Source organism: Parambassis ranga, chromosome 1 (assembly GCF_900634625.1).
Source record: "Parambassis ranga chromosome 1, fParRan2.1, whole genome shotgun sequence".
In the NCBI taxonomy this organism is placed as follows: Eukaryota; Metazoa; Chordata; class Actinopteri; family Ambassidae; genus Parambassis; species Parambassis ranga.
This window is the reverse complement of record NC_041022.1, coordinates 22709449-22735281: the sequence shown is the minus strand read 5'-3', so window position 1 is coordinate 22735281 and position 25833 is coordinate 22709449. Positions and strand designations below refer to the sequence as shown.

The 25833-nt window shown below is 42.3% G+C and overlaps 1 protein-coding gene across 1 annotated transcript in view; it reads left to right on the top strand.

The window, feature by feature from the left end:
• Positions 1-20285, top strand: part of lcor (ligand dependent nuclear receptor corepressor) — a 59601-nt gene extending 39316 nt beyond the window's left edge. Inside the window, exons 4-7 of the mRNA XM_028410633.1 lie at positions 200-332; positions 12462-12932; positions 15104-15194; positions 18166-20285. Of these exons, the coding sequence (XP_028266434.1) occupies positions 200-332; positions 12462-12932; positions 15104-15194; positions 18166-19300 (1830 nt within the window). The 3' untranslated portion in view covers positions 19301-20285. The remainder of the gene's footprint in view (positions 1-199; positions 333-12461; positions 12933-15103; positions 15195-18165) is intronic.
• The last annotated feature ends 5548 nt before the right edge of the window (positions 20286-25833 follow it).

Here is a 25833-nt window from a genome sequence, read left to right as displayed (position 1 = left end):
AATGGTAATTAATGGTTTTATTTCAAGATGTGGTGTTCAGCAGTACAGCAGTAGAAACAGGTATATGAAAGAAACCTTAGAAATCTATAGGTAAAAATGTTTGACCAGTCACAGTGAAGCATAACCAGCAGTGTTAGATTCTTCTGTGACAAAACCTACCTTTACTCACTCGATCACCTCCTTGTGTTTGTCTGCATAGGAGCACAGCGTAGAGAACGGTGGAGGCAGCCACGTGCTGTCAGAGTGTGAAGACCTTAAACAAGAGCAGTCTCGGATCAGCCGGCTGGAGAGACAGGCCCAAGATTTCCTCAATGCTGTGTTCCACAGAAAAGGTAAGACACACACTCGTGAGCAATCATTTCATTACACCCTACTGCATTCCATCTGTCTTGATATGAACTTTGGAAACCAAAATGGGCGCCTTACCCTCTTTGTCCCATTTGATTTGATTTCATCATGCTCAAATTGTGAGCCAAAATTTTAGCAAAATAAATTAGCTGTAGGTCTTTCTGTTAGTGGTTTAGAAAGTCATGTGTCATCTGCAAAATATCACATTTGTACAGTTGGGACGAAAAAAGCGGGCCTGAATGATCCCTGAAGGACACCACATGCAACTTTTTTAGACTTTAGCAAGTGGAACAAAGACATTTCTGCCTTGCAGGTAGACCCCAAATTGGTTGAGAACTGGGCCAAAGAGGCTGACCCACTTTTTTGACCTGTACTAGCAGTGCCATGATTACTGTGAGAGGCCATGTGGGAAACGTTGTAGAAGGTTGAGAAACTAGAGCTGAATTTAGGAGGAGTTTTTAAAATAGGTCAGGAGAAGTCATCTCCAAGGTTTCTCAAAATTGTTGACTGTACAGCCATGACATTAGGGCATGATCAGAGCTGGGCTTGGCAATTTTTAGGAACTTACTCTAACTTAATAAGGTCTGATAAGGGACGTTTTGTCAAACACAAAACTGCACTTCTTTCACTGTTGTCTTCCTCGGGCTCAAGCAACATTTAACTGAAGGTGCAAACACAGTAAATCAAGTTCGTCATTCCTCAGAGAACTGGCAGTGACCGTACTAAGTTTACTAAAATTTGAGTTGGACCTTGAGCCACACTCATTGAAATGAAAACTGTCCTAAATGTGTAGACACCTATCTCAGTGTGAGTTCCAGTTATGCTTTGAAAAGCAGATTTGTTCTTTCTAAAATGAATCATACCACAATGAGGGGTAGATCTCCAGTGTTTACCCTTTAAATGTGAAGTATGTCACTTGGTGAGAGGCAGCACAGATCAGATTCTTCACAGAAAACAAATATGCTTCATGTAGCATTTTTGTTTCCAGATATTTGTTACATGTGAAGCCGGGGACATGAGATATCACTGACCACATTGTTCTTTAAGTCTTACATTTAATCAAACTCATCCTAAATCGCTGTAGTAATATTAAGCTACTCTTTCCTGTAAACAGCACGACCTGTTTCTTACATGTTCACTTTGACTCTACACACGCCTGAATTGCTTTTAGTCAATTATTATGCATTAAGGCATAGAGATATATCATTATATATGTGCTGGCATTCCTCACTCTGCACTGAGACACATTATCACCACAGCTGTCTTCATGTTCATGTTCAAGTTTCAGTTTACATGCAATTTCAACATGCAGTCGGTTTGGGTGTTTCGATGTCTTAATATTTTCTGAGTTGCCATAATCCCCTGGCCTTAACGCATTCTGAGGCGGGCAGCTACTCTGTGTGAGAGCTGAACCCAGCCTGGCCGACTGTAGCTGTTTCATTTCTTTACTTCATGGCAGTGTGTCACATCATGGCAGAGCCATGATGTGACACACAAACACTTAACAAACATACACTCTCAGTCATTCATACAGTAACAGACCTGTCAAGTATAAACAGTGTAAAACAAATGCAGTGACGTCATTTAACATCATCACTGATTATAGAACATCCCACTCAAAGATAACTTCCCGCTATGTTAACCCTTTAAAGAAACCTGGATGTGGATTGCTATTGCAATAGCATATCATCAGTAGGGTAAAACTAACCTGTCGCACGACAGTCTGAACTTAGCTCACATTCCCTATTAATGCTTAGTGGTTGTAGTGGATGCTTGGTCAAATTATGTGTGTATTCCAGTAGATTTAATCTAGCAATCACAGCAGAAAACATCTAAAGATTAAAGCTGCAAGCAGCATTGCGGGCCCTCGCGCACCTTGCGATCCGCGGGGTCATCGCAGTCTTCTCTCCTATGCTCTTGTCCCCTATACTCTCCTGTCCTATGCTCTCCTCTTATTTCCACAGAGATACAACGAACACATGTTTACAACCAAACTTTCCTGCTACCAGTAGGTGGCGCTATGACCGTATCATCCTATTAGCATATATGTCTGTTCAGACTCGGGTCCATAGCAGTACTGTAAGATTTTGTCCACATTGCATAAAGTATATGGGTAGTACTGCATAAAACACAGCGGGTTCCTTTGTAATGGCGAACGGTCAACTTTGAGGCCACTCCCCCGGCACACGGTAATACTTTTGAAAGAGTTTTGGAATGCATCTATTCCCTATGGTGTCCTGAGTAGACACAGTGAATTTCAGCTCAATTGCATGAAGTATGTGAGGCGTGAAAAGTTTTGAAGCAGGGTCAAAAATAGGCAAACAATTGCCACAAAAGTCAAAATGGCGGACTTCCTGTTGGGTTTGGAGGCGGGGTCCAAGAGACTTTTTTGTGCGTCTTGGGGTGATACACATGTGTGCTAATTTTCATGAACCTGTGTCAAACTGGCCAGCGGGGCTACACATTAGGGCAAAAAATACAGGGAGTTCCTTTGTAATGGCGAATGGTCAACTTTGAGGCCACGCCCCCACCACACCGTAAGACCTTTGTAAGAGTTTTGGAATGCGTCTATTCCCTGTGGTGTCCTGAGTGGACACAGTGAATTTCAGCTCAATTGCATGAAGTATGTGAGGCGTGAAAAGTTTTGAAGCAGGGTCACAAATAGGCAAAAAATGGCCACAAAAGTCAAAATGGTGGACTTCCTGTTGGGTTTGGAGGGGGGGTCCAAGAGACTTTTTTGTGCGTCTTGGGGTGATACACATGTGTGCTAATTCTCATGATCCTGTGTCAAACTGGCCAGCGGGGCTACGCATTAGGGCAATAAATACAGTGAGTTCCTTTGTAATGGCGAATGGTCAACTTTGAGGCCACGCCCCCGCCACACCGTCAGACTTTTGTAAGAGTTTTTGAATGCGTCTATTCCCTATGGTGTCCTGAGTGGACACAGTGAGTTTTAGCTCATTTGGATGAAGTATGCGAGGCGTGAAAAGTTTTGTAGGAGGGTCACAAATCGCCAAAAATTAACAGAAATTTCAAAATTGCGGACTTCCTGTTGGGTTTGGAGGGGGGGTCCAAGAGACTTTTTTGTGCATCTTGGGGTGATACACATGTGTACCAATTTTCATGACCCTACTCAAAACAGGCCAGGGGGGCAGGCAGAAAAACCTATGAAAACACAACATTTTGTGTAGCCAGTAGGTGGCGCTCTGTCAAAGCCTCAATATTGTTGTATAGATGTGTTTAGGGTCAGACTCTGATCATACATGTGACATTTCGTACAGATCGGACAGAAAACGAAGAAGTTATAGAGACTTTCTGTGTCCTCAGAAATGGTCAAACTTTGAGGCCACGCCCCGGCCACACCGTCAGACTTTTGTAAGAGTTTTGGAATGCGTCTATTCCCTATGGTGTCCTGAGTGGACACGGCGAATTTCAGCTCAATCCGTTGAAGTATGCGAGGCGTGAAAAGTTTGGCAGCAGGGTCACACATCGCCAAAAATGGCCACAAACCTTCAAATGGCGGACTTCCTGTTGGGTTTGGAGGGGGGGTCCAAGAGACTTTTTTGTGCGTCTTGAGGTGATACATATGTGTGCCAATTTTCATAATCCTGTGTCAAACCGGCCAGAGGGGCTACGCGTTGGGGGCGCTATAGAGCCATTTTTATATGTGCATTTCAAAAGTCAGCAAATTTCAAAATTTTTCGGGCGAATGAATTTTTCTACCAAGTTTGGTGAGTTTTTGGGCATGTTAAGGCCTCCAAAAATGCGATCTCGGAGGGGGAAAAAAAAAAAAAAAAAAAAAAAAAAAAAAAAATTAAAGCTGCAAGCAGCATTGCGGGCCCTCGCGCACCTTGCGATCCGCGGGGTCATCGCAGTCTTCTCTCCTATGCTCTTGTCTCCTATACTCTCCTGTCCTATGCTCTCCTCTTATTTCCACAGAGATACAACAAACACATGTTTACAACCAAACTTTCCTGCTACCAGTAGGTGGCGCTATGACCGTATCATCCTATTAGCATATATATCTGTTCAGACTCGGGTCCATAGCAGTACTGTAAGATTTTGTCCACATTGCATAAAGTATATGGGTAGTACTGCATAAAACACAGCGAGTTCCTTTGTAATGGCGAACGGTCAACTTTGAGGCCACTCCCCCGCCACACGGTAATACTTTTGAAAGAGTTTTGGAATGCATCTATTCCCTATGGTGTCCTGAGTAGACACAGTGAATTTCAGCTCAATTGCATGAAGTATGTGAGGCGTGAAAAGTTTTGAAGCAGGGTCAAAAATAGGCAAACAATTGCCACAAAAGTCAAAATGGCGGACTTCCTGTTGGGTTTGGAGGCGGGGTCCAAGAGACTTTTTTGTGCGTCTTGGGGTGATACACATGTGTGCTAATTTTCATGAACCTGTGTCAAACTGGCCAGCGGGGCTACACATTAGGGCAAAAAATACAGGGAGTTCCTTTGTAATGGCGAATGGTCAACTTTGAGGCCACGCCCCCACCACACCGTAAGACTTTTGTAAGAGTTTTGGAATGCGTCTATTCCCTGTGGTGTCCTGAGTGGACACAGTGAATTTCAGCTCAATTGCATGAAGTATGTGAGGCGTGAAAAGTTTTGAAGCAGGGTCACAAATAGGCAAAAAATGGCCACAAAAGTCAAAATGGTGGACTTCCTGTTGGGTTTGGAGGGGGGGTCCAAGAGACTTTTTTGTGCGTCTTGGGGTGATACACATGTGTGCTAATTCTCATGATCCTGTGTCAAACTGGCCAGCGGGGCTACGCATTAGGGCAATAAATACAGTGAGTTCCTTTGTAATGGCGAATGGTCAACTTTGAGGCCACGCCCCCGCCACACCGTCAGACTTTTGTAAGAGTTTTTGAATGCGTCTATTCCCTATGGTGTCCTGAGTGGACACAGTGAGTTTTAGCTCATTTGGATGAAGTATGCGAGGCGTGAAAAGTTTTGTAGGAGGGTCACAAATCGCCAAAAATTAACAGAAATTTCAAAATTGCGGACTTCCTGTTGGGTTTGGAGGGGGGGTCCAAGAGACTTTTTTGTGCATCTTGGGGTGATACACATGTGTACCAATTTTCATGACCCTACTCAAAACAGGCCAGGGGGGCAGGCAGAAAAACCTATGAAAACACAACATTTTGTGTAGCCAGTAGGTGGCGCTCTATCAAAGCCTCAATATTGTTGTATAGATGTGTTTAGGGTCAGACTCTGATCATACATGTGACATTTCGTACAGATCGGACAGAAAACGAAGAAGTTATAGAGACTTTCTGTGTCCTCAGAAATGGTCAAACTTTGAGGCCACGCCCCGGCCACACCGTCAGACTTTTGTAAGAGTTTTGGAATGCGTCTATTCCCTATGGTGTCCTGAGTGGACACGGCGAATTTCAGCTCAATCCGTTGAAGTATGCGAGGCGTGAAAAGTTTGGCAGCAGGGTCACACATCGCCAAAAATGGCCACAAACCTTCAAATGGCGGACTTCCTGTTGGGTTTGGAGGGGGGGTCCAAGAGACTTTTTTGTGCGTCTTGAGGTGATACATATGTGTGCCAATTTTCATAATCCTGTGTCAAACCGGCCAGAGGGGCTACGCGTTGGGGGCGCTATAGAGCCATTTTTATATGTGCATTTCAAAAGTCAGCAAATTTCAAAATTTTTCGGGCGAATGAATTTTTCTACCAAGTTTGGTGAGTTTTTGGGCATGTTAAGGCCTCCAAAAATGCGATCTCGGAGGGGGAAAAAAAAAAAAAAAAAAAAAAAAAAAAAAATTAAAGCTGCAAGCAGCATTGCGGGCCCTCGCGCATCTTGCGATCCGCGGGGTCATCGCAGTCTTCTCTCCTATGCTCTCATCTCCTATACTGTCCTGTGCTATGCTCTCCTCCTCTCATTTCCACAGATATACAACAAACACATGTTTACAACCAAACTTTCCTGCTACCAGTAGGTGGCGCTCTGACCGTATCATCCTATTAGCATATATGTCTGTTCAGACTCGGGTCCATAGCAGTAGTGTAAGATTTTGTCCACATTGCATGAAGTATATGGGTAGTACTGCATAAAACACAGCGAGTTCCTGTGTAATGGTGACTGGTCAACTTTGAGGCCACGCCCCCACCACACTGTAATACTTTTGAAAGAATTTTGGAATGTGTCTATTCCCTATGGTGTCCTGAGTGGACACAGTGAATTTCAGCTGAATTGGATGAAGTATGTGAGGCGTGAAAAGTATTGTAGCAGGGTCACAAATAGGTAAAAAATGGCCACATAAGTCAAAATGGCGGACTTCCTGTTGGGTTTGGAGGGGGGGTCCAAGAGACTTTTTTGTGCGTCTTGGGGTTATACACATGTGTGCTAATTTTCATGATCCTGTGTCAAACTGGCCAGCGGGGCTACGCGTTAGGGCAAAAAATACAGGGAGTTCCTTTGTAATGGCGAATGGTCAACTTTGAGGCCACGCCCCCACCACACCGTAATACTTTTGTAAGAGTTTTGGAATGCGTCTATTCCCTATGGTGTCCTGAGTGGACACAGTGATTTTCAGCTTGATTGGATGAAGTATGCGAGGCGTGAAAAGTTTTGCAGCAGGGTCACAAATCGGCAAAAATTAACAGAAATTTCAAAATGGCGGACTTCCTGTTGGGTTTGGAGGGGGGGTCCAAGAGACTTTTTTGTGCATCTTGGGGTGATACACATGTGTGCCAATTTTCATGACCCTACTCAAAACAGGCCAGGGGGGCAGGCAGAAAAAGCTATGAAAACACAACATTTTGTGTAGCCAGTAGGTGGCGCTCTGTCAAAGCCTCAATATTGTTGTATAGATGTGTTTAGGGTCAGACTCTGATCATACATGTGACATTTCGTACAGATCGGACAGAAAACGAAGAAGTTATAGAGACTTTCTGTGTCCTCAGAAATGGTCAAACTTTGAGGCCACGCCCCGGCCACACCGTCAGACTTTTGTAAGAGTTTTGGAATGCGTCTATTCCCTATGGTGTCCTGAGTGGACACGGCGAATTTAAGCTCAATCCGATAAAGTATGCGAGGCGTGAAAAGTTTGGCAGCAGGGTCACACATCGCCAAAAATGGCCACAAACCTTCAAATGGCGGACTTCCTGTTGGGTTTGGAGGGGGGGTCCAAGAGACTTTTTTGTGCGTCTTGAGGTGATACATATGTGTGCCAATTTTCATAATCCTGTGTCAAACCGGCCAGAGGGGCTACGCGTTGGGGGCGCTATAGAGCCATTTTTATATGTGCATTTCAAAAGTCAGCAAATTTCAAAATTTTTCGGGCGAATGAATTTTTCTACCAAGTTTGGTGAGTTTTTGGGCATGTTAAGGCCTCCAAAAATGCGATCTCGGAGGGGGAAAAAAAAAAAAAAAAAAAAAAAAAAAAAAAAAAAAAAAAAAAAAAAAAAATAATAATCCTAAGGGTTTCAATAGGGCTCTTGCACCATTCGGTGCTCGGGCCCTAAAAAAAAAAAAATAATAATCCTAAGGGTTTCAATAGGGCTCTTGCACCATTCGGTGCTCGGGCCCTAAAAATTAAAGCTGCAAGCAGCATTGCGGGCCCTCGCGCACCTTGCGATCCGCGGGGTCATCGCAGTCTTCTCTCCTATGCTCTTGTCTCCTATACTCTCCTGTGCTATGCTCTCCTCCTCTCATTTCCACAGATATACAACAAACACATGTTTACAACAAAACTTTCCTGCTACCAGTAGGTGGCGCTATGACCGTATCATCCTATTAGCATATATATATCTGTTTAGACTCGGCTCCATGGCACTACTGTAAGATTTTGTCCACGTTGCATAAAGTATATGGGTAGTACTGCATAAAACACAGCGAGTTCCTTTGTAATGGCAAACGGTCAACTTTGAGGCCACTCCCCCACCACACGGTAATACTTTTGAAAGAGTTTTGGAATGCATCTATTCCCTATGGTGTCCTGAGTAGACACAGTGAATTTCAGCTCAATTGCATGAAGTATGTGAGGCGTGAAAAGTTTTGAAGCAGGGTCAAAAATAGGCAAACAATTGCCACAAAAGTCAAAATGGCGGACTTCCTGTTGGGTTTGGAGGCGGGGTCCAAGAGACTTTTTTGTGCGTCTTGGGGTGATACACATGTGTGCTAATTTTCATGAACCTGTGTCAAACTGGCCAGCGGGGCTACACATTAGGGCAAAAAATACAGGGAGTTCCTTTGTAATGGCGAATGGTCAACTTTGAGGCCACGCCCCCACCACACCGTAAGACTTTTGTAAGAGTTTTGGAATGCGTCTATTCCCTGTGGTGTCCTGAGTGGACACAGTGAATTTCAGCTCAATTGCATGAAGTATGTGAGGCGTGAAAAGTTTTGAAGCAGGGTCACAAATAGGCAAAAAATGGCCACAAAAGTCAAAATGGTGGACTTCCTGTTGGGTTTGGAGGGGGGGTCCAAGAGACTTTTTTGTGCGTCTTGGGGTGATACACATGTGTGCTAATTCTCATGATCCTGTGTCAAACTGGCCAGCGGGGCTATGCATTAGGGCAATAAATACAGTGAGTTCCTTTGTAATGGCGAATGGTCAACTTTGAGGCCACGCCCCCGCCACACCGTCAGACTTTTGTAAGAGTTTTTGAATGCGTCTATTCCCTATGGTGTCCTGAGTGGACACAGTGAGTTTTAGCTCATTTGGATGAAGTATGCGAGGCGTGAAAAGTTTTGTAGGAGGGTCACAAATCGCCAAAAATTAACAGAAATTTCAAAATTGCGGACTTCCTGTTGGGTTTGGAGGGGGGGTCCAAGAGACTTTTTTGTGCATCTTGGGGTGATACACATGTGTACCAATTTTCATGACCCTACTCAAAACAGGCCAGGGGGGCAGGCAGAAAAACCTATGAAAACACAACATTTTGTGTAGCCAGTAGGTGGCGCTCTGTCAAAGCCTCAATATTGTTGTATAGATGTGTTTAGGGTCAGACTCTGATCATACATGTGACATTTCGTACAGATCGGACAGAAAACGAAGAAGTTATAGAGACTTTCTGTGTCCTCAGAAATGGTCAAACTTTGAGGCCACGCCCCGGCCACACCGTCAGACTTTTGTAAGAGTTTTGGAATGCGTCTATTCCCTGTGGTGTCCTGAGTGGACACGGCGAATTTCAGCTCAATCCGTTGAAGTATGCGAGGCGTGAAAAGTTTGGCAGCAGGGTCACACATCGCCAAAAATGGCCACAAACCTTCAAATGGCGGACTTCCTGTTGGGTTTGGAGGGGGGGTCCAAGAGACTTTTTTGTGCGTCTTGAGGTGATACATATGTGTGCCAATTTTCATAATCCTGTGTCAAACCGGCCAGAGGGGCTACGCGTTGGGGGCGCTATAGAGCCATTTTTATATGTGCATTTCAAAAGTCAGCAAATTTCAAAATTTTTCGGGCGAATGAATTTTTCTACCAAGTTTGGTGAGTTTTTGGGCATGTTAAGGCCTCCAAAAATGCGATCTCGGAGGGGGAAAAAAAAAAAAAAAAAAAAAAAATAATAATCCTAAGGGTTTCAATAGGGCTCTTGCACCATTCGGTGCTCGGGCCCTAAAAATAATAATAATCCTAAGGGTTTCAATAGGGCTCTTGCACCATTCGGTGCTCGGGCCCTAAATATAGTCTAACCTCTAATATACTCCCACTGCACTCTATTGTACATGATGCCCTACACAACAGTCATATACACAGATATAAGTTGCACACAGACGTCATAGCTCAGGAAGCTTCCTCTCTCATGTGTGGACAGAATTCATGAACTATTCAAGGAAACTCCTGCAGAACCCCCCACCTTCTCTTTGTTGTAGCAAGGCAAGCTGCTTGTGTCTATTTGCACGAGCCTTAAATGGCCATTTCCTGGCAAAAAGAGCATATATATATCTGCTGCACGCTGGGCTTTCCCCAGGAGACTTTCCAAGGTGGCAGCACCTGCACCTGCCAAAATGGAGCTGCCAAGTAAGGCTACCTAACCTTAATATGTAAGGCCCATGCCTGTATTCTAGAATAAATTAGTGACACAGTTTAAGCTCTGTTAGTGCCGTGTCAACAAGACCACTTCAGTAGCAGGGATTACACCATCCAATGTTTAGGCGGAGTACACTAGTCAGATAACATTAACAGAGGATTAGGCAATCTATCACAACAACTAATGGTGACAACACCTGTGTACAGGTCTGTGGCTCAGCTTTACAGCAGCCTGTGGGCAGTATGAAGTCACAGCACAACGATAGAAGAGAACATAATAGCAGCTGTGTCGAGAATGTTGTCTGTGCAATAGTGGAGTTGTAAATGCTTTGCTACATTATTTCAGATTGATTGATCACAGGGTTGATTGTTTATCCATTTGCTCACTATGTGTCATGGCTGGAGAACAAGTAGAAAGATATCCTTTCTTTGTGTTCGAAGCAGTGTTCAGCTGCCATCCGGGAAACATTCAGCGCTGTTCTTAACATTTATACTGTTTATTAATCAACTCATTTTGTTTTGATAACTTTGTTTATTTATACAGCACCTGATAAAAGATATAGACATATGAGACTGCAAGCATGTGACCTCTGAAACATAACCTCCAAGTTTTTTTATACATCTGAATAATTTGGATGATCACAGTTTTTTTAAAACAAAGTAACACAAGAACAAAGTGCAGTAGTACACAGAATACAACAAGGAGGTTAGATGTGATAATACAATCACATCTAACACATCTTTTATTGTTTAGCCTGTAATTAGAAATATCAGCAGCATGGTTCAGTTTTTTTTCCACACATTTACTGTGCAGCAGTTGTTGCTCCTTTCATTGAAGCATACAGTTTGATGAAGGAGCAATCTGACAACAGGTACAAATTAGTGTCGAAAACTGAGTAACTTTGAAATTTGAAATAAGTGGAAATAACTTGAGGAAGTAACAGAGTTAATAACAGGAAGCATGCTGGGAGAGCAGATGTGTGAGAAAAACTGCTGTCATACAGCAACATACATGTACATCTGCTGCACATGTATATTCTGCTGCTCAAAATGCAGGATTAAAAGCTGTGTACATACTGTACAGACAGTGAACGCGATTTTTAGATTATTTCAGCTTCAGGATTATATTTTTGTTTTACGGATTTAGGGTTTGATTCAGTGACATGCATGGAAGTGTCTAAATAACATAGGTACTAGTTATGAAGAGATAAGTGCAGCAGACTTATCTAGGACAATGCCGGATTAATGCACTCATAACAAACCAGTGTTGCTGTTTTTTGTGTGTGTGTATTAACCAGTGAGATCAATGACCAGTGTTTGATGCAGCCTTGTTTTGTCACAGCAGGAGATAACAAATCTGTTTTTTTTCCAATGGTCTCATGGTACTTGTTGCATTTTAATACTGGAAATTCTACTATGCCTCTATTTAAAAACTGGGACAAGCACAATGATAGAATAAGAAAACTAATTATGATCAAGTGCAGTGTACCAAACATATCTTGTAAATAAGGACAAGAATGAGATTACAATAGAGCATAGTATCACATCATATAACGCTCTCTAGTTATAGTTACTGCTGTGCTTTACAGGCTGAAGGCATAGCCCTCGAAGGATGCACAAACAGGAAGACTTCCTGTTTATTGTGATGCCGTGCTCATGTTTCCTAGCAACCTGGAGTTCATATTTACATTTAGGCCTAAATGTTCCTCCTTCAGTCAGATTGTTGAGTCGACACGCAATGAATCCTGCAATATGTGAGGTTGTGACGGATGATGCATCCTTTATTGCCAGGAAAGAGGACATATTTTAAACAGCTACAGCAGCAGTTGTTGACCATGTTGTCTGAGAACACGGCCTTACCTAATTCAGTGGAAGGCCCTGCGGAAGAACGGCAGGCAATAATCTGCTGTACACACTGATATCATGGTGCTTTCAACGTGGTGAATAGGCAGGATTAAGTGCTGCTTCTCACTGATTTTTGGATTATTTCAGCATAGCATTAGGATTATATTTTCAGGATGAAATGAGATAAACAATCTGCTGAACATACCAACAATTGAGCAAATTCCTGGAGGACAGGATTCTGACGTGTGCTTCTGTGCTGTTTTTCTCCAGGTCTCCCAAGTTTCTCAGACCCTCACATTCCTCAAGTGGCTCGTGAGATCATGCAGCGAATGATCCGCCAGTTCGCTGCTGAATATACCTCAAAAACTACTCAGGACGACCCGCCCCTGCCTAACGGCACCATGAAGGACCAAAGCCTGCCGAGAGCGGTGTCTCTGGCCCCGGCCCCCAGCTCCTCGCCCGGGCCCCTGCCTGCGCCAAGCTCCCCTCCATCGTCTGCCTCCTCCTCTCCGTCCCCAACCCCAGGGCCAGGCTTCAGCCCCACCACCGCTGCTGCCACCTCAGCACCCGCCTGCACCCAGAGCAGCAACGGTACAGGAGCCACCAACGGAGACGGAGGAGGCACAGCTGCTGCCTCTGCACAGAACCCCGTCCTTAGCAAGCTTCTTATGGCCGACCAGGATGGCCCGCTGGACCTCACCGTTAAAAAAACCCAGGCTGATCTGGAGCCCAGCCAACAGGGTAAGAGCACAGAAGCACACAATAAATCCACAGAGGTGGATTTTAAGGTTGGTCATCTGATGAGTAAACTCATTTAGATTCACCTTGGCATTGTTATTACAGATGCCTACACATTCATATTCTATGCACACAGACTTAAATTCAGATCATGAACAAGTCACTGAAAAGCCATCAGCTTTTGCAGCGCTATACTGAGATCTGAAATGTAGCTCAGCACTCAATCTCCATTTAATCAAACTAAACCAGCAGGAGGTCGGCATTTTGATCACTAAACAAGCTGCAGGCTGAAGCAACAGCTCACTGTTTTAACCCTTAACTACTGTGTGACCCATCACCCACATTACTACAAGCTTTTTGGAATCTGCTTACACTAAGCCTCCTTAATTTTTTTTTTACAAAAAAGATGTAGGCATTTACATCCACCTCATGCTCTCACATATCTCTTTTTTCACACGCACACCTTTTAGAAGAATTCTGGCTCGGATTTATTTAATCATATTCACACACTGCACTTTCAATTACACAGTACATGTAATTTCAGGAAAAAAGCACATTGTTATTACTTTGCTGTTTAATGTTTTGCTAGGGCTGTGCAGCTACTGATCATCATCTGAACCCATCAGCAGGCCTTTGATTTGTACAAAATGAATTCACCCTCTCCTGTCTGTCATAAATGTTGTGATGCATCATGGATGAGTTTTCCCTCTGTCAGTGTACATGCCAACTTAACACCACCTTACTAAGCCATCATTCTGTGTCAAGTGTAAGTCACAGTTTAATTAGAATTAAAGGCATGTACAAATATACATGGAGGTTCCTGTGACTGTTTAATGCTCTATTACTGCAACCAGCATCTGAGAAAACAAAGGATGCTTAGATTCACACTATTATTGAAACATTTGAGCAGAGAGGTATTAGTGTAACTTTTTAGGTGCAATTTATCGTTTCCACAGGCTATTTGTGGCTTCGATGCATTTTTAAGCAAAAATAGGCACAAAGGTTAAGCCGTAGTCTCTCTCTCATATACCCTGCTATACAATGTTTTTCTGCAACGAAAAAAGCCTAAAGATTAGCGAGGCGGTAACGAGTCCTGTGCCCCCGGGTGTGTGGGTTAGATGGGTCAGAAGGTCAGGTACAATTTAGTGATTATATGTAGGCTGCTGATCATGTATTTATCTGTGTATACTGAATGTTTTTCAGTGGATTTTCAGTTTTGAAAAACAGCCCATTTATTACTGGTACATTTTTAAACAAACTCAGATGTGCTAAAACAAATATGAATACAGATTTTTCAAGGACGTATAACCTGTTTTTTTTATTGGTAGAGATGTGGCCAATCACTTTCACCTCATTTTATGTCACCACACAGGGTGTGTGATGACCTCATTTGTTAGGCAAACATATTCACAAATATACTGAGATTTCACACACGGCATGTTGCTATATTTCCAGGACTTATGTGCTAAAGTGTCTGTCAGAATACACCTGTTCTAAAGCACACGGAATATCAGAATACAGGATATCATTTTTGCTATTTAAATACAGGAAAAAACAGAAGTGATTTCCTGTGCAGACACAAGCAGCTGTCACAGCTGTTAATGTACACCATGTAAGCAGCTCAAACGGATCAGCAGCTGTGGTCCTTGTGGAGGTGAATTTTAAAAATGCTAAATGCAAAAACACAAGTCTAAGTGATTTGGCATGTGAACTGCCTCGTATACATTAGGACTATTGTTTTGAATGAGATTATAAAACAACTCTTTTTGCAAACTACAACACACAATATTAACATACAACATAGAGGTTAATAGAGTGATTTCTCGCATTAACCTGGGGATGTGGTATGGTTACTATGGTAACCACGATTCTACTGCGGTTAATCAAACTGCAGTCCAAAACATTATATAGGCATCAAACATGAACATCAGAGGGCTGGAGAAGAGAAAATGTACATGTGCGATATGCAGCAAAGAAACAAATATTAGAAGCTCAAAAATGTTTAATCTTTACATTTTCTGCTATACTGTGTGTGTGAGCTGATGCATTCAAATTCCTGTCAAATCTCTAATGTTGTTTTTTTACTTTACGGCTAGGTGAACTGTCTGTACTGAACCTCTTAGGTTTAGAATGAGTTTAGAATCGTATCAATTTTCTTGTGTGTTCTTCCCCAGATGGCGTCCTAGACCTCTCCACCAAGAAGAACCACAGCACAGGTAGCCCTAAAACCATGCCTGGCTTCAACTCTGCTGCCGGGGTCAAAGGGTAAGACAACCAGATTAACCAAATTATCCCGCACAGGTGTTGTGTTCCTGGAGTGCATATCCCTGAAAGAACATTTTACTCTGCTTGCATAGTCAATGCTGTGTATAAATTTGGCCTGAAGTGGTGATGTCATACTCAGACCTGCTAAATCACAGGCAACTTTTTGTTAGTGTCCCACAAACATTGGCTTTGTTCAGACTGCAGGCAACTCAGATTCTTAATTGAGATCTTAAGGACGGACTGTCCGTTATTATTTTTTTCATAGCACTCAAGCACTTCTGTCAGACAGGATTTGATGTTGTCAGTGTGTGTATTGTATTGTGGGCGATGCAAGACATTTACATTTAAAGGACTGGACTTTTTGCTTTATATAAAGGCTGAGATGACACACACACAGTAATACTGTCAAACTGGCAAAATGAGCATGAGAATAAGGTACTCAACGAATACCATTCAGGCTCCATAACTCATAACATCAAGCATCCATGACATCACCTATAGGTTCCTGAAGAGCAGCTTTCAGTCCAAAGTGGTCTCCAACGGCTATGTCCAGCTCTTTGTTGATATCCAGGGACCTACCCTCATCTACCCCCTCACAGCAGAGCAAGACTTCCATGGCAGTGTGTGTAAACATGACAGAGTTAATTTATTGATGAACATACTGACTGATAAATGCCTTGAAGTCACGTTCAAACCATGAGCCATAATACTCGACTTCTTGCATCAGGAGGGAATAAACAATGGACGCTAATTGCAGCTGCCATTTTCAGAAATACTTTTGATCTGTAGGTCAAATATGGATTAGAAGAGGTTTGATTCAGAGAGCATACTGGGCATAGAAAAACCTGCACTCACCATGCTAGCAGCAGCCTTTGATCCAGCAGGGAATACACATGACTGATTTTTCCTGGTGAAAGTTGATGCTGCCAAGACACAAAGCCAGTGTTTATGAGACTAGATTGGACTGAAACACGCAGGATTAAAAGGTATTAACAGAGCAACAGTAGCCACAGTGTTTAAATGATGGACCTGACATTTAACAAAGTGTTTTTGTTAAAGACCCAAGCGATTAATAAAGTATTTCTGATTATGATTATGATTTCAGCTTTAACCCCAAGCTCAGGCAGTTAAACTGCTTCCTGTGTTTGTTTCTCTGTTGGACATTGCTGTTGGGATCAGTGTCATTACAACTCAAAGAAATATTGTATGGCCTGCTGACACACTGCAGAAGCTAGAGCCCAACGAGTACACCTTGGTAAAGTGATTTCCACAACAGCATTGAGGGAGAAATTAGAAACAGCACCATAAGCCCCTCAGGGTGGGACTGAGTCTCCTTTTAACAGCCCCAAAAGCCCAAAGGCCCTAAGGCCCCGGTCTTCACTCCCACTGAGGCTTCTAAAGATCAGGTCATGTAATATTAACTACAGCATGAGGCAGAGCCTGCAGTTCTACCCCACTAACACCAATTCATCTTCCACAATCAGACAGCCCCCAAAGCACACAGCAGGTTAGTGTGTGCATTACAGGTTTGTGGCCTTTAACTGGCCTCCGGACAAACACCATCACTTCTTTTAGTTGCTTATATCATTATTAAAAAATACATTTGATATAAAATAGTAATATATTGTGGTATGATGCAAGTGTGCAGTGTGAATGTTGTTTTAGATGATGTTCATTTGACTCTACTGAGAACATGAAGGGTTATAAACAAATAACCAAATGGAATATTGGCTGAAGGACAAAACATTACTTGAAAAACTATTTGAACACAGAACACAGACTGTTGCTTGTGGAACACATCTGATACAGATGCTGAAACAATCTCTCAGTCTTTTTTTGGGGAAGGGGGGGATCCTCCTGTTATGTGTGTTTCTTTGCTCTTTTTACTTTCAGAAATATTCACATCGGAATCCTCAGATTCGCCATAATGTCTAGTGCAACCTCCCTGATGACTGTGTGCTCTCTGTAACAGAATGCTCCATTAGACTGTCAACTCCAAAGCTTCTCGTTAACCCTGTTGTTTTCATTGAGCCTGAGACAGCCCACTGTGATAATTTGTCTTAAAGCTCCTGCTGAGGACTGCCCACATCACACAGTATACACTCATAGCGTAGCTCAACAGAAGGTCTCCAGTAGAGAGATGCAGCTAAGTTTTCCACTGACTTGACAAACCATTTCCTGTTATTATAAACCTATGGGAGTATTTTTTAAAGAGCCTTCCCACTGTTGCTATAGTTACTTAGCATAAAGGCACATTGGCTGCAGTAGCTCTAGTGGAGACACTTAGCATGTGAAGGTGCATTCAAGTACCAAAGACCCTCTGTTTGTTCTAATTCTCCTTCAGTACAACTTTACTCATCCAACATGAAGCAAGAGTCTATTTTAAGAACAATGTTACATTTTAAATCTGACCATGTGGATTCCTGATCCCAACAAACTGCAAACAGAGCCTAGCAGAATATCATGTATGAATATTACCCAATGCCACTGTTTGTGTATATGATTATTTTTATTAGAAACGTTTTATGCAATCATCTTTGTTGACATGGTAAAAATCTAAAATGTAGTAAAAGCTGTAGGGAACTCATCGTTGGTTAATAAGCGTTAATAATATTACACAGGCCTGTGGCATCATTCATCTCATCATTCAAAGATAGTTCTCCTTCATCCAAACACTGCTCTCAACCAGCCACATGCACACATGCAGGACACAGGCCTGCTCTTATTCTGATAAAAATTATGTTCATTTGTGTGCAGAGGCTCTGTGTACAGGAAATACAGGAAGAAAATGATTTTTACTTATCAGGATAAGAAGAAGCCTAAAATGTTTGCATGAACTAACCTACAATTTGACAAGTTGTTTTTCCTATATGTATGGTGGTAAAAAGTTGCAGTTGCAGCTGCAGTAAGCATCAAACCCGGCTCTTTTGACATTTTTCCTAAAATGCCTTCTTGTTCTTTTTTTATTTAGACGCTCCCTTAAAGTTGAACATACCCTGTCAGAGGTGGATGAGGAGGACGGCCTACTGCAGAGAAGTTTGCAGGACGGGCTGAGGGAGAACTATGTCAGTTCTAACTCCTTCAAGTCCCCACTGGCACGCTCCCTGCGTATCAAGGAAGAGCTTCTCAGCCAGAAGCATCGCCTTTTGAGCCAACCTGCTGCTCTTTCTTTGGCTAATCTGGAATCAGCTGGTTTGCTCAATCATGGGCAGTCCCACTCCTTGCTTGGCCAGAAGGGTTCATCCTCTTTCTGGGGAAGCAAGGCCCACCTCGAAAGTCTGATGAAGCTTAAACAAGCCAGTGGAGCACTGAGTGACCTCAAAGACCTGCCTACATTCCTGGAAAATCACCACCACAACCACCACGGAGCCTTCTCCTACAAGAGTTCCCTACACCATCACCACAATCAGGTGTCGAAGACCCAACACCACCACAATGACGGCAAGAGAGACCAGGGCCACTCACCCCCTGTCGACTTAAAAATCCCCCAAGTACGAGGCATGGATCTATCCTGGGATTCTCATGCTTCTGAGCTGTATGGCTATGGTGCCATTGGTGCTGGGGGTGGTGGCCATAGTGAGAACACCCTGAGCCGGAAGCTGAGAGCCATCCTGCCCAAGCAGAATCGTCGGGGAGGAAGCCTTGGAAGCCTGTTGGATGGGGCAGCCGACTACTGGAGCTCTGACTTGGACCACTCCAGTTCGGGGCCAGCATACTCCATCTCTGATGTGGAAGGGGACCCAAACTCCAAGCAACCAAGGAAGAAGAGGGGCCGTTATCGCCAGTACAACACTGAGATCCTGGAGGAGGCCATAACTGTTGTGATGAACGGGAAGATGAGCGTGTCCAAGGCACAGAGCATGTACGGGATCCCACACAGCACCCTGGAGTACAAGGTGAAGGAGCGCATGGGAACCCTGAAGAACCCTCCAAAGAAGAAGCTCAAGCTGATGATGAAGATGGAAGCAGGAAGCCAGGATTTTCCCACTGAGTCGGAGAACACGCCCACTGCAACCCCACGAGACGACGGCCCGCCGCTAGCAGCTGCTGAGCTCAAGGACAGTGTAAAAGAAGAGATTGATGACAATTTCAAACCAATCGACTAAATGACTTAACACATGTAAACCTCAGTCATATGACTTAAGTAATTGGATGGGGCTTTATTTGTGCCAATTTACTTTGCAGTATCTGGGTGAGCACAAACGCAGGGATAATATGAGGAGGATTCTTAAAACAAACTGGAGAGGAACAACTAATCCGGACGGTTTTTAACAAGTGTCACTTGAGTGACCCTGTATAAGCATTTGTTTGGCTTTTCTATCCAGGGGCTTAACAAATGCAACTAAAGACATTCGTAAAATGACAATGAAATTTCCTTAAGCATGCTGATAATCCCCAACCCAAAAACCCAATCCCTTTCTTCTGAACTTGATACACTGAAGCATTGCTGCTTATAAATGCAGTTTGGGCTTTGGACGAATACGATTTTGGGCAAAAAACATAAAGGGGAGGTTGAAAATTAACTCCTTGAAAAACTGACAAATTAGACCCTTTACCACTCCCCACTTTTATGGAGTACTAGCTGAAAATTGGTAAGTGAACTGTCTATAACATATGAAGCCAACTGTAAGGTTTAATCATAACCATTGATATTCCTCGCCAGGGTTTTGAATCAAACCCATTCTCCTATTGCCAGGTAGCCATGATGCTTTAACTGCAAACCTTTTCTTTACTCCTTAAAATATTCTGCTAATCTCTGTGCGGACGAAAGCAAGATTAACCCGTCCTTTTTTGAACGAGAAAAGACACACAAAAAGTCATTCAGGGATGCATGTTTGTGAGTTTCGTGGACACTACTGACTTCTATTATCAACTTCTTTTCCTCTATCTTTTAGTTTGATTTGTTTTGCTTTCTTTTGCACTACACTTTGGGTCTGGCGCTTACAGACCAGGTTACCTCGGCATTGTTGCCCATGCATCATGCACTTATTATGGTCTGTTTCTGAAGCCCAGTCGCAACCTTGCAACAGGTCAGAGGTGCACATTCCCCTGCAAACACTGCTGATTCATATTCAGATGCAGACAAGGCTCTTCAACCCTCATTTATTGCCAGAGGACAGGTTGAGGGGCAAACTGAGTATGGATCAGCTTTTTTTAAGGCAGAATGCAACCTCATGGACCTCCATCAGTCTCTCACTGCTGATCCTGGAATGCTGGAGCCACTTGCAGGTTGCCCACAAATGGTGACCAAAGTGAGCTCATCTCCTCATGGAGATCATTATAGGATGAAGGCCTTTTAGGATCAGAATGTGAAACTCTGCTGCTATCCAGTTCATTATCTAGCTCCTATAAAGCCTTTGGCTAGCATAAGTTAATGAATTTTAGCTGGTCTTAGCTAACGATAACATATTGCTGTTTCTTTCCTTTTCTATTTCTATTACTAAGCAGGAGCATCTTAGGTGATGACTTTTAAAAGAAATTCTTCTCCCTCAAACTTCAAAGACAGTTTTAAAGGCAGTTTACTGCAACAATGTGCATTTATAGAAGGGTGTTCATTTTGGGGTGGCGGGTGGGTAATATGCAGTTGGGAGGGGTAGTTGATAGGTGAGGGAGAGGCAGATTTTAATATATTATAAGTTATTATGATGACTAACTATGTAAAAGCCAATCCATGATTCTGGGTGTTTTGTTTTCCTCCTCATTTTTAACTCAGGGTAACTGAGACAGATGACGTGGGTTATAAATATGGTAATTTCCTGTTGGACCTATAGTAGACAGAGAAGAGGACAAGACACAGCTCTCACTAATGCTTTGTCTGTGGGATGGCCACATGATGAATATGGTAGCGCCACAGCAGATAGACCTGCTAATAATTCATGAAAAAGAGCAGAAAACACTGATGGTGGGGTTTGTGAATTTCACTTAAGGCGCTAAACTTCTGAAATAGCACTTTTCAAAAATAAGTGAAACAAAAAATAAGAGAAAGAAAGTTGTGGTGGAGCTCTTCTTTGGGGGAGATGCAGCAGGGAGCGATGAGAAGGGCAGAGTGGGGGGAATAAAAAAAAGCTTTAGTGTGTGAATACCTTCAGAAAGGTGCAGCTTGGACCCAAACTACTCTTTTTTTTCCTCCTCTCAATTACCTCCATGATGTAAAAAAAAAAAGAAAAAAGGTTGACAGCTTGAACAAGTTTGGTTTTGTGTAGTGTCGTCTTGTTGTTTTCCCTCCCCTCGCCGCTAAATGTTGCTCTTCGCTCCTAACACTGCCTGGTGCTCACCCAGTCTGTGAGATTTTAACAAGAGAATTGTAACTCTCTGCTCACATGAAATGATGATTCACTCCTTTTGAAATGTAATGTACATTTAATTTATTTGATTTTTTTTTGTTTTGTTTTGAATTATTCTTTTAAAAATGGCATGCACCACTTTTGTTTTGGCTGATTTGAGGGGTTGGGCCAACAATATATAGTTTTTTGAGAGTAATTCAATCTTGAGCCACAGATGCTTAAACCCACATTAAATTATGAATTAATCACAATCTAATTAAAATTAGACTTACTACCTGTTGCATACAATCTTAATCCTCTTTATTACTGGTTATTCCCCTTAAGCTTTATAAGTCCCTTGGCATGCTTGTCAGGTATGCATGGCCAATGGAAAACGTTCTAGAAAAGAACCTTGCAACAACTTTATTGTCAGGGGTCATCATGCATGAAATGCGTCCAACACTTTCACAATGCTGAGCATTTGAAGTGTCTAAAAGGTGGTTGGACCCAGCGAAGGACAATGCACTGATCTGATAGTTAAAACAGGATCGTAGCCCCAGTGTTAAAAGTGAAGCACTTCCTATGAAGATGCCTCTGATTAAAGGCTCAATAGCTGCTCTCTTAGCCAGCTGTGAAGAAGAGTTGGCCAAAAATCCAGCTCACACACTGTCCCATTTGTAACAACAAAATCAACCAATGGCAATATGCCAGCTTCTTACATCTAATGCATGCAAAGCATGGATCTGTCCTAATAAAAAGAAAAGAAAATATATGTATAAAACAATGTAATTGGCATCAAATGCAAGGGCTTGCATGGAAAACCTCCAACAGCACTTAGATTGACTTCCCCTGAGAGGGGCGATTCGTTGTGGGCCAAACAATGTGTGTAATTTACATTAATCTCAAAATCATCTACCAAAATGTTCTCTTTGCTGTTCTTTCCCGACCCACATTTGGCTTTTGCCTTCAAAAATTCAAAGTACCTTTTCAGTCTCATTTTCAGCCTGATCTGATCTACTGAGGTGCATGCCATTTGAGGTATATTTATTTCATTCCATTTGATTTTTCTTGGGTTCTATTGATTGTTTATTGTCATGTGGTTAACGGCTCCCCCTGTCCGAAAAAGTCCTCCTTGCAACTGAGTCTCACTGCTGTTTTTTTAAAAGAAACTTCATGCTATATTATATACATGAACATGATAACAAACACATAATGAATGTAATGAAGTGAAAAGATTCTCTGAAACTTACAAAAACCGGAACAGTGCTCTGCAAAAAACACAGCACTGTCACTTCATTTGTAACTGACTGTTGTTTTATTTTACTTTATATTATTTTTTTGCTTTTAGTTTCTCTTTTTGCTGCTTGCATTGGAAACGTAGATGTTTTCTGATGCAGGCATGCAGCAGTAGCCTTCAGTACTGTAAAGTCTCAGGATACAGCCAATGGGATGGGCAGCAATATTTGTCAGTCGGAAAATGGCGCAGACTTAACTACCTGTACAACATTTAAAAACGGGTGTATTAATAACGATATGTGTGTGTGTGTGTGTGTGTATACACGCATTTATATACACACACATATATAAACTTCATGTCAACTTGGTCAGCAGAGACCAAGTGCTATACTTCTATACCTCATTCTCAGAACTCTGACTCCTTTCCGTGCCTCGTACTACTTACAGATCCCTTTCCTGGGAGCTTGGCAAAGGGATAGCTGATACTCTGGGAAATATAGTATCCTCCACTGTTTCTTTTCTTTTATTATCTTTTTGTTTTTCTTTTCTTTGTTTCGCCTTCCTCTTGTGATGGGAGGAGGGAGACGCTTCAAGTGTCTGACTGACCAATATTTGCCACCCTACCACTCTTCAGGTATTTTTTATTTGCTTTTGTTTTGTTTTGTGACAAACCCTTGTCCGGTGTATATGAAGAGGAACAGATCAGCTAAAAGAAAGATCCTTCAGTTGTCCCTGTTGTTAGCACTGGTTGGGGTTGTACGTGAGAACTGAAAACCTCTAAAAGTCTAAACATTTTAGGATTCAGTCATCTGGTTTCACCCTGGAGGCAACAAGTCAGATTGGTCCCACCCTGGTGTGAGAAATAACAAGAGGTTTTGTTCACTGAGGTTTTTTTGGGGGGGGGTTATGATTTGTTTTTAAGTAACATAACTCCAGGTTGAAACTTGACTAGAGGACGGTTCTCATGTTTTTTTTTTTATTTATTTATTTCACACACTCAGAGAAATCAGAGACCCAGAGAGGAGATTGGGGGACAGGTGGACAAGTTAACCTTCCTTTATCAACTGTCTTTTAAAAAGAAAAATATTTTATTTACACTGCATTCCCCAAAAACCACAGCACGCACAGGAAAATGTACCTTAATATGAAATGAAAAAGCTATATACTTATGAATATGTATGTATTTATTTTACTGTTTTGCATCTTCAGGTAAGCCAATCAGTTTCTCTTTGCTTTTCAGGTTGGTTTTTATTTGATTCTGTTTTTTTTTTCTTCTGAGTGAAAAACTGTCAAAAAAAAAGAAGAAAAAAATGTCAAACACCAACTACTGTAACCTCACTTAGTAGTCATCACATGACGTACCATTTAGTTTCAGGATGGTGCATGATGCGGTGGGCTACCAGGAAAGAACCATAATGTAAATGATTGCCATGCTCCTCTCTGCTGAGAGGTTTCTTCTGTTTCTTATTCTGTCACGCTGCACTTCTGGTTGTCATTTATACCTCAGGTCCGACCACTTCAAAGCAGCTGATTGTATATTAGAAACACACACAAGAAGAATCAGGATTTTTAGTATGGCTTGTTCCCAGATTTTTAGATGTAACCAACAGAAGCAGATTTTGAATAATTGTTGTTTCTCGTTGTGGTTGTTCATACTGTTGTTATTCTAAAGGCATCTTCTTTTTCTTTGTTTTCGTATAAACAAAACCCGACAAATTCTTTAAAAGCCAGAAAAACCAGGTTTCCATGAATACAATGCTGTATTCTCTCTAGCACATATACAGCCGTGGAAGAGCAGATCGCACACACACACCAACAGAGACATGGCTCACCTACAGCAACACACACACTCTCTCCTCATCAGGTAGCCACAGTTTGTGTGGGCGGATTATATGTATAATTATGAAGCTGGAGTCTGCCGTGTCTCTTTTAGAAGCAGGTGGGTGTGTTTTGTCCACAGCCTGCAGAACATCAGCCCTGCTGGCTGATTTTGATCTGGCACACTGGGATACTGAAGGCACTGCCTCTGTGAAAATCACTTTGCTTTGTTTGTTGCTTTTCAACAAAGACTTCTTTTCTTTCTGTTTTTTTTTCTCTATCAGCCTCCCGATCTTTCTGTTTAAGGAAAAATCCTCCCTACAGCTGTTCTGTGACCAGTCTGCAATGCCCTTTGCATTCTTGCAGTTTTGTTACAGTTTGTCTTTTTATAACTTTTCCTTCAAGTGACAGACCATCAATTCCCAGAACTCCTTTAAACAACCCCTAGAGTACAGGCATGCATTTGTTGCATTCAGCTGTGTTGAGAGGCATTGTAAGTGGCAGCCTTATTTTTGGTTGTGTGACGGAAATCAAAAGTGACAAACGCTGCCTGTGTATAGATCTAAATAGTACAAGCGTGGACACCTGCATTAAAGTATTTTGTCTGCCTGAAAAAAGCACAAACCTCAAGGATGCCACCACTATCATGCAGGCAGGGACGCTTTCAACAACATGTCACATTTCGACCTGTGAGTCAAACAAGACTCCAAGCTGAACAACAGCTGCAGCAATGCAAAGAATATGAGGATGGATTTTTCCTTCAACCACATATGCAACTACATATCCCAAGAATCATCTCTCTCTATCTCAGCAAGGTCTATCTACAGTTATATTGTTCAGTTCATGGTGCGCTCAGAAAAAATGAATCTATTGAGAGTTACAATCCTCCATGCTAGCTTCACTGTGCCCCCCCCCTTCCACACATTTTTTCAAGGCGGCTCTAACCGATCTGTTAAAATGTGCATCTCCTCTGTCATGGAGTGTGATGCCAAGTGTTGTAAATGTCAAAGCATTTGTGAAGACGTGACAAGCAGTCACTCAGTAGCAGTCTGGCTTTGAAAGCAGAGCTGAGTACAGCTCTTAAAGGCCAGACACGCCTCTGGAATGATGCTGATCTGCAGCAATCAACCGACACCCTCACTGCCTTTTGTTATGATTAACTAACTGAGAAATTTAAGGGGCTGATGATGCAAAGGAAAACTAAAACCCTTACTAAAACTACAATTTATGTTATAATCGAAATTGTAGCTTTGATATTCTGCTTTTGGTATTTTGCAAGTTTTATTCATCACATTCTTTGATAAATACATTTACAGATAGGT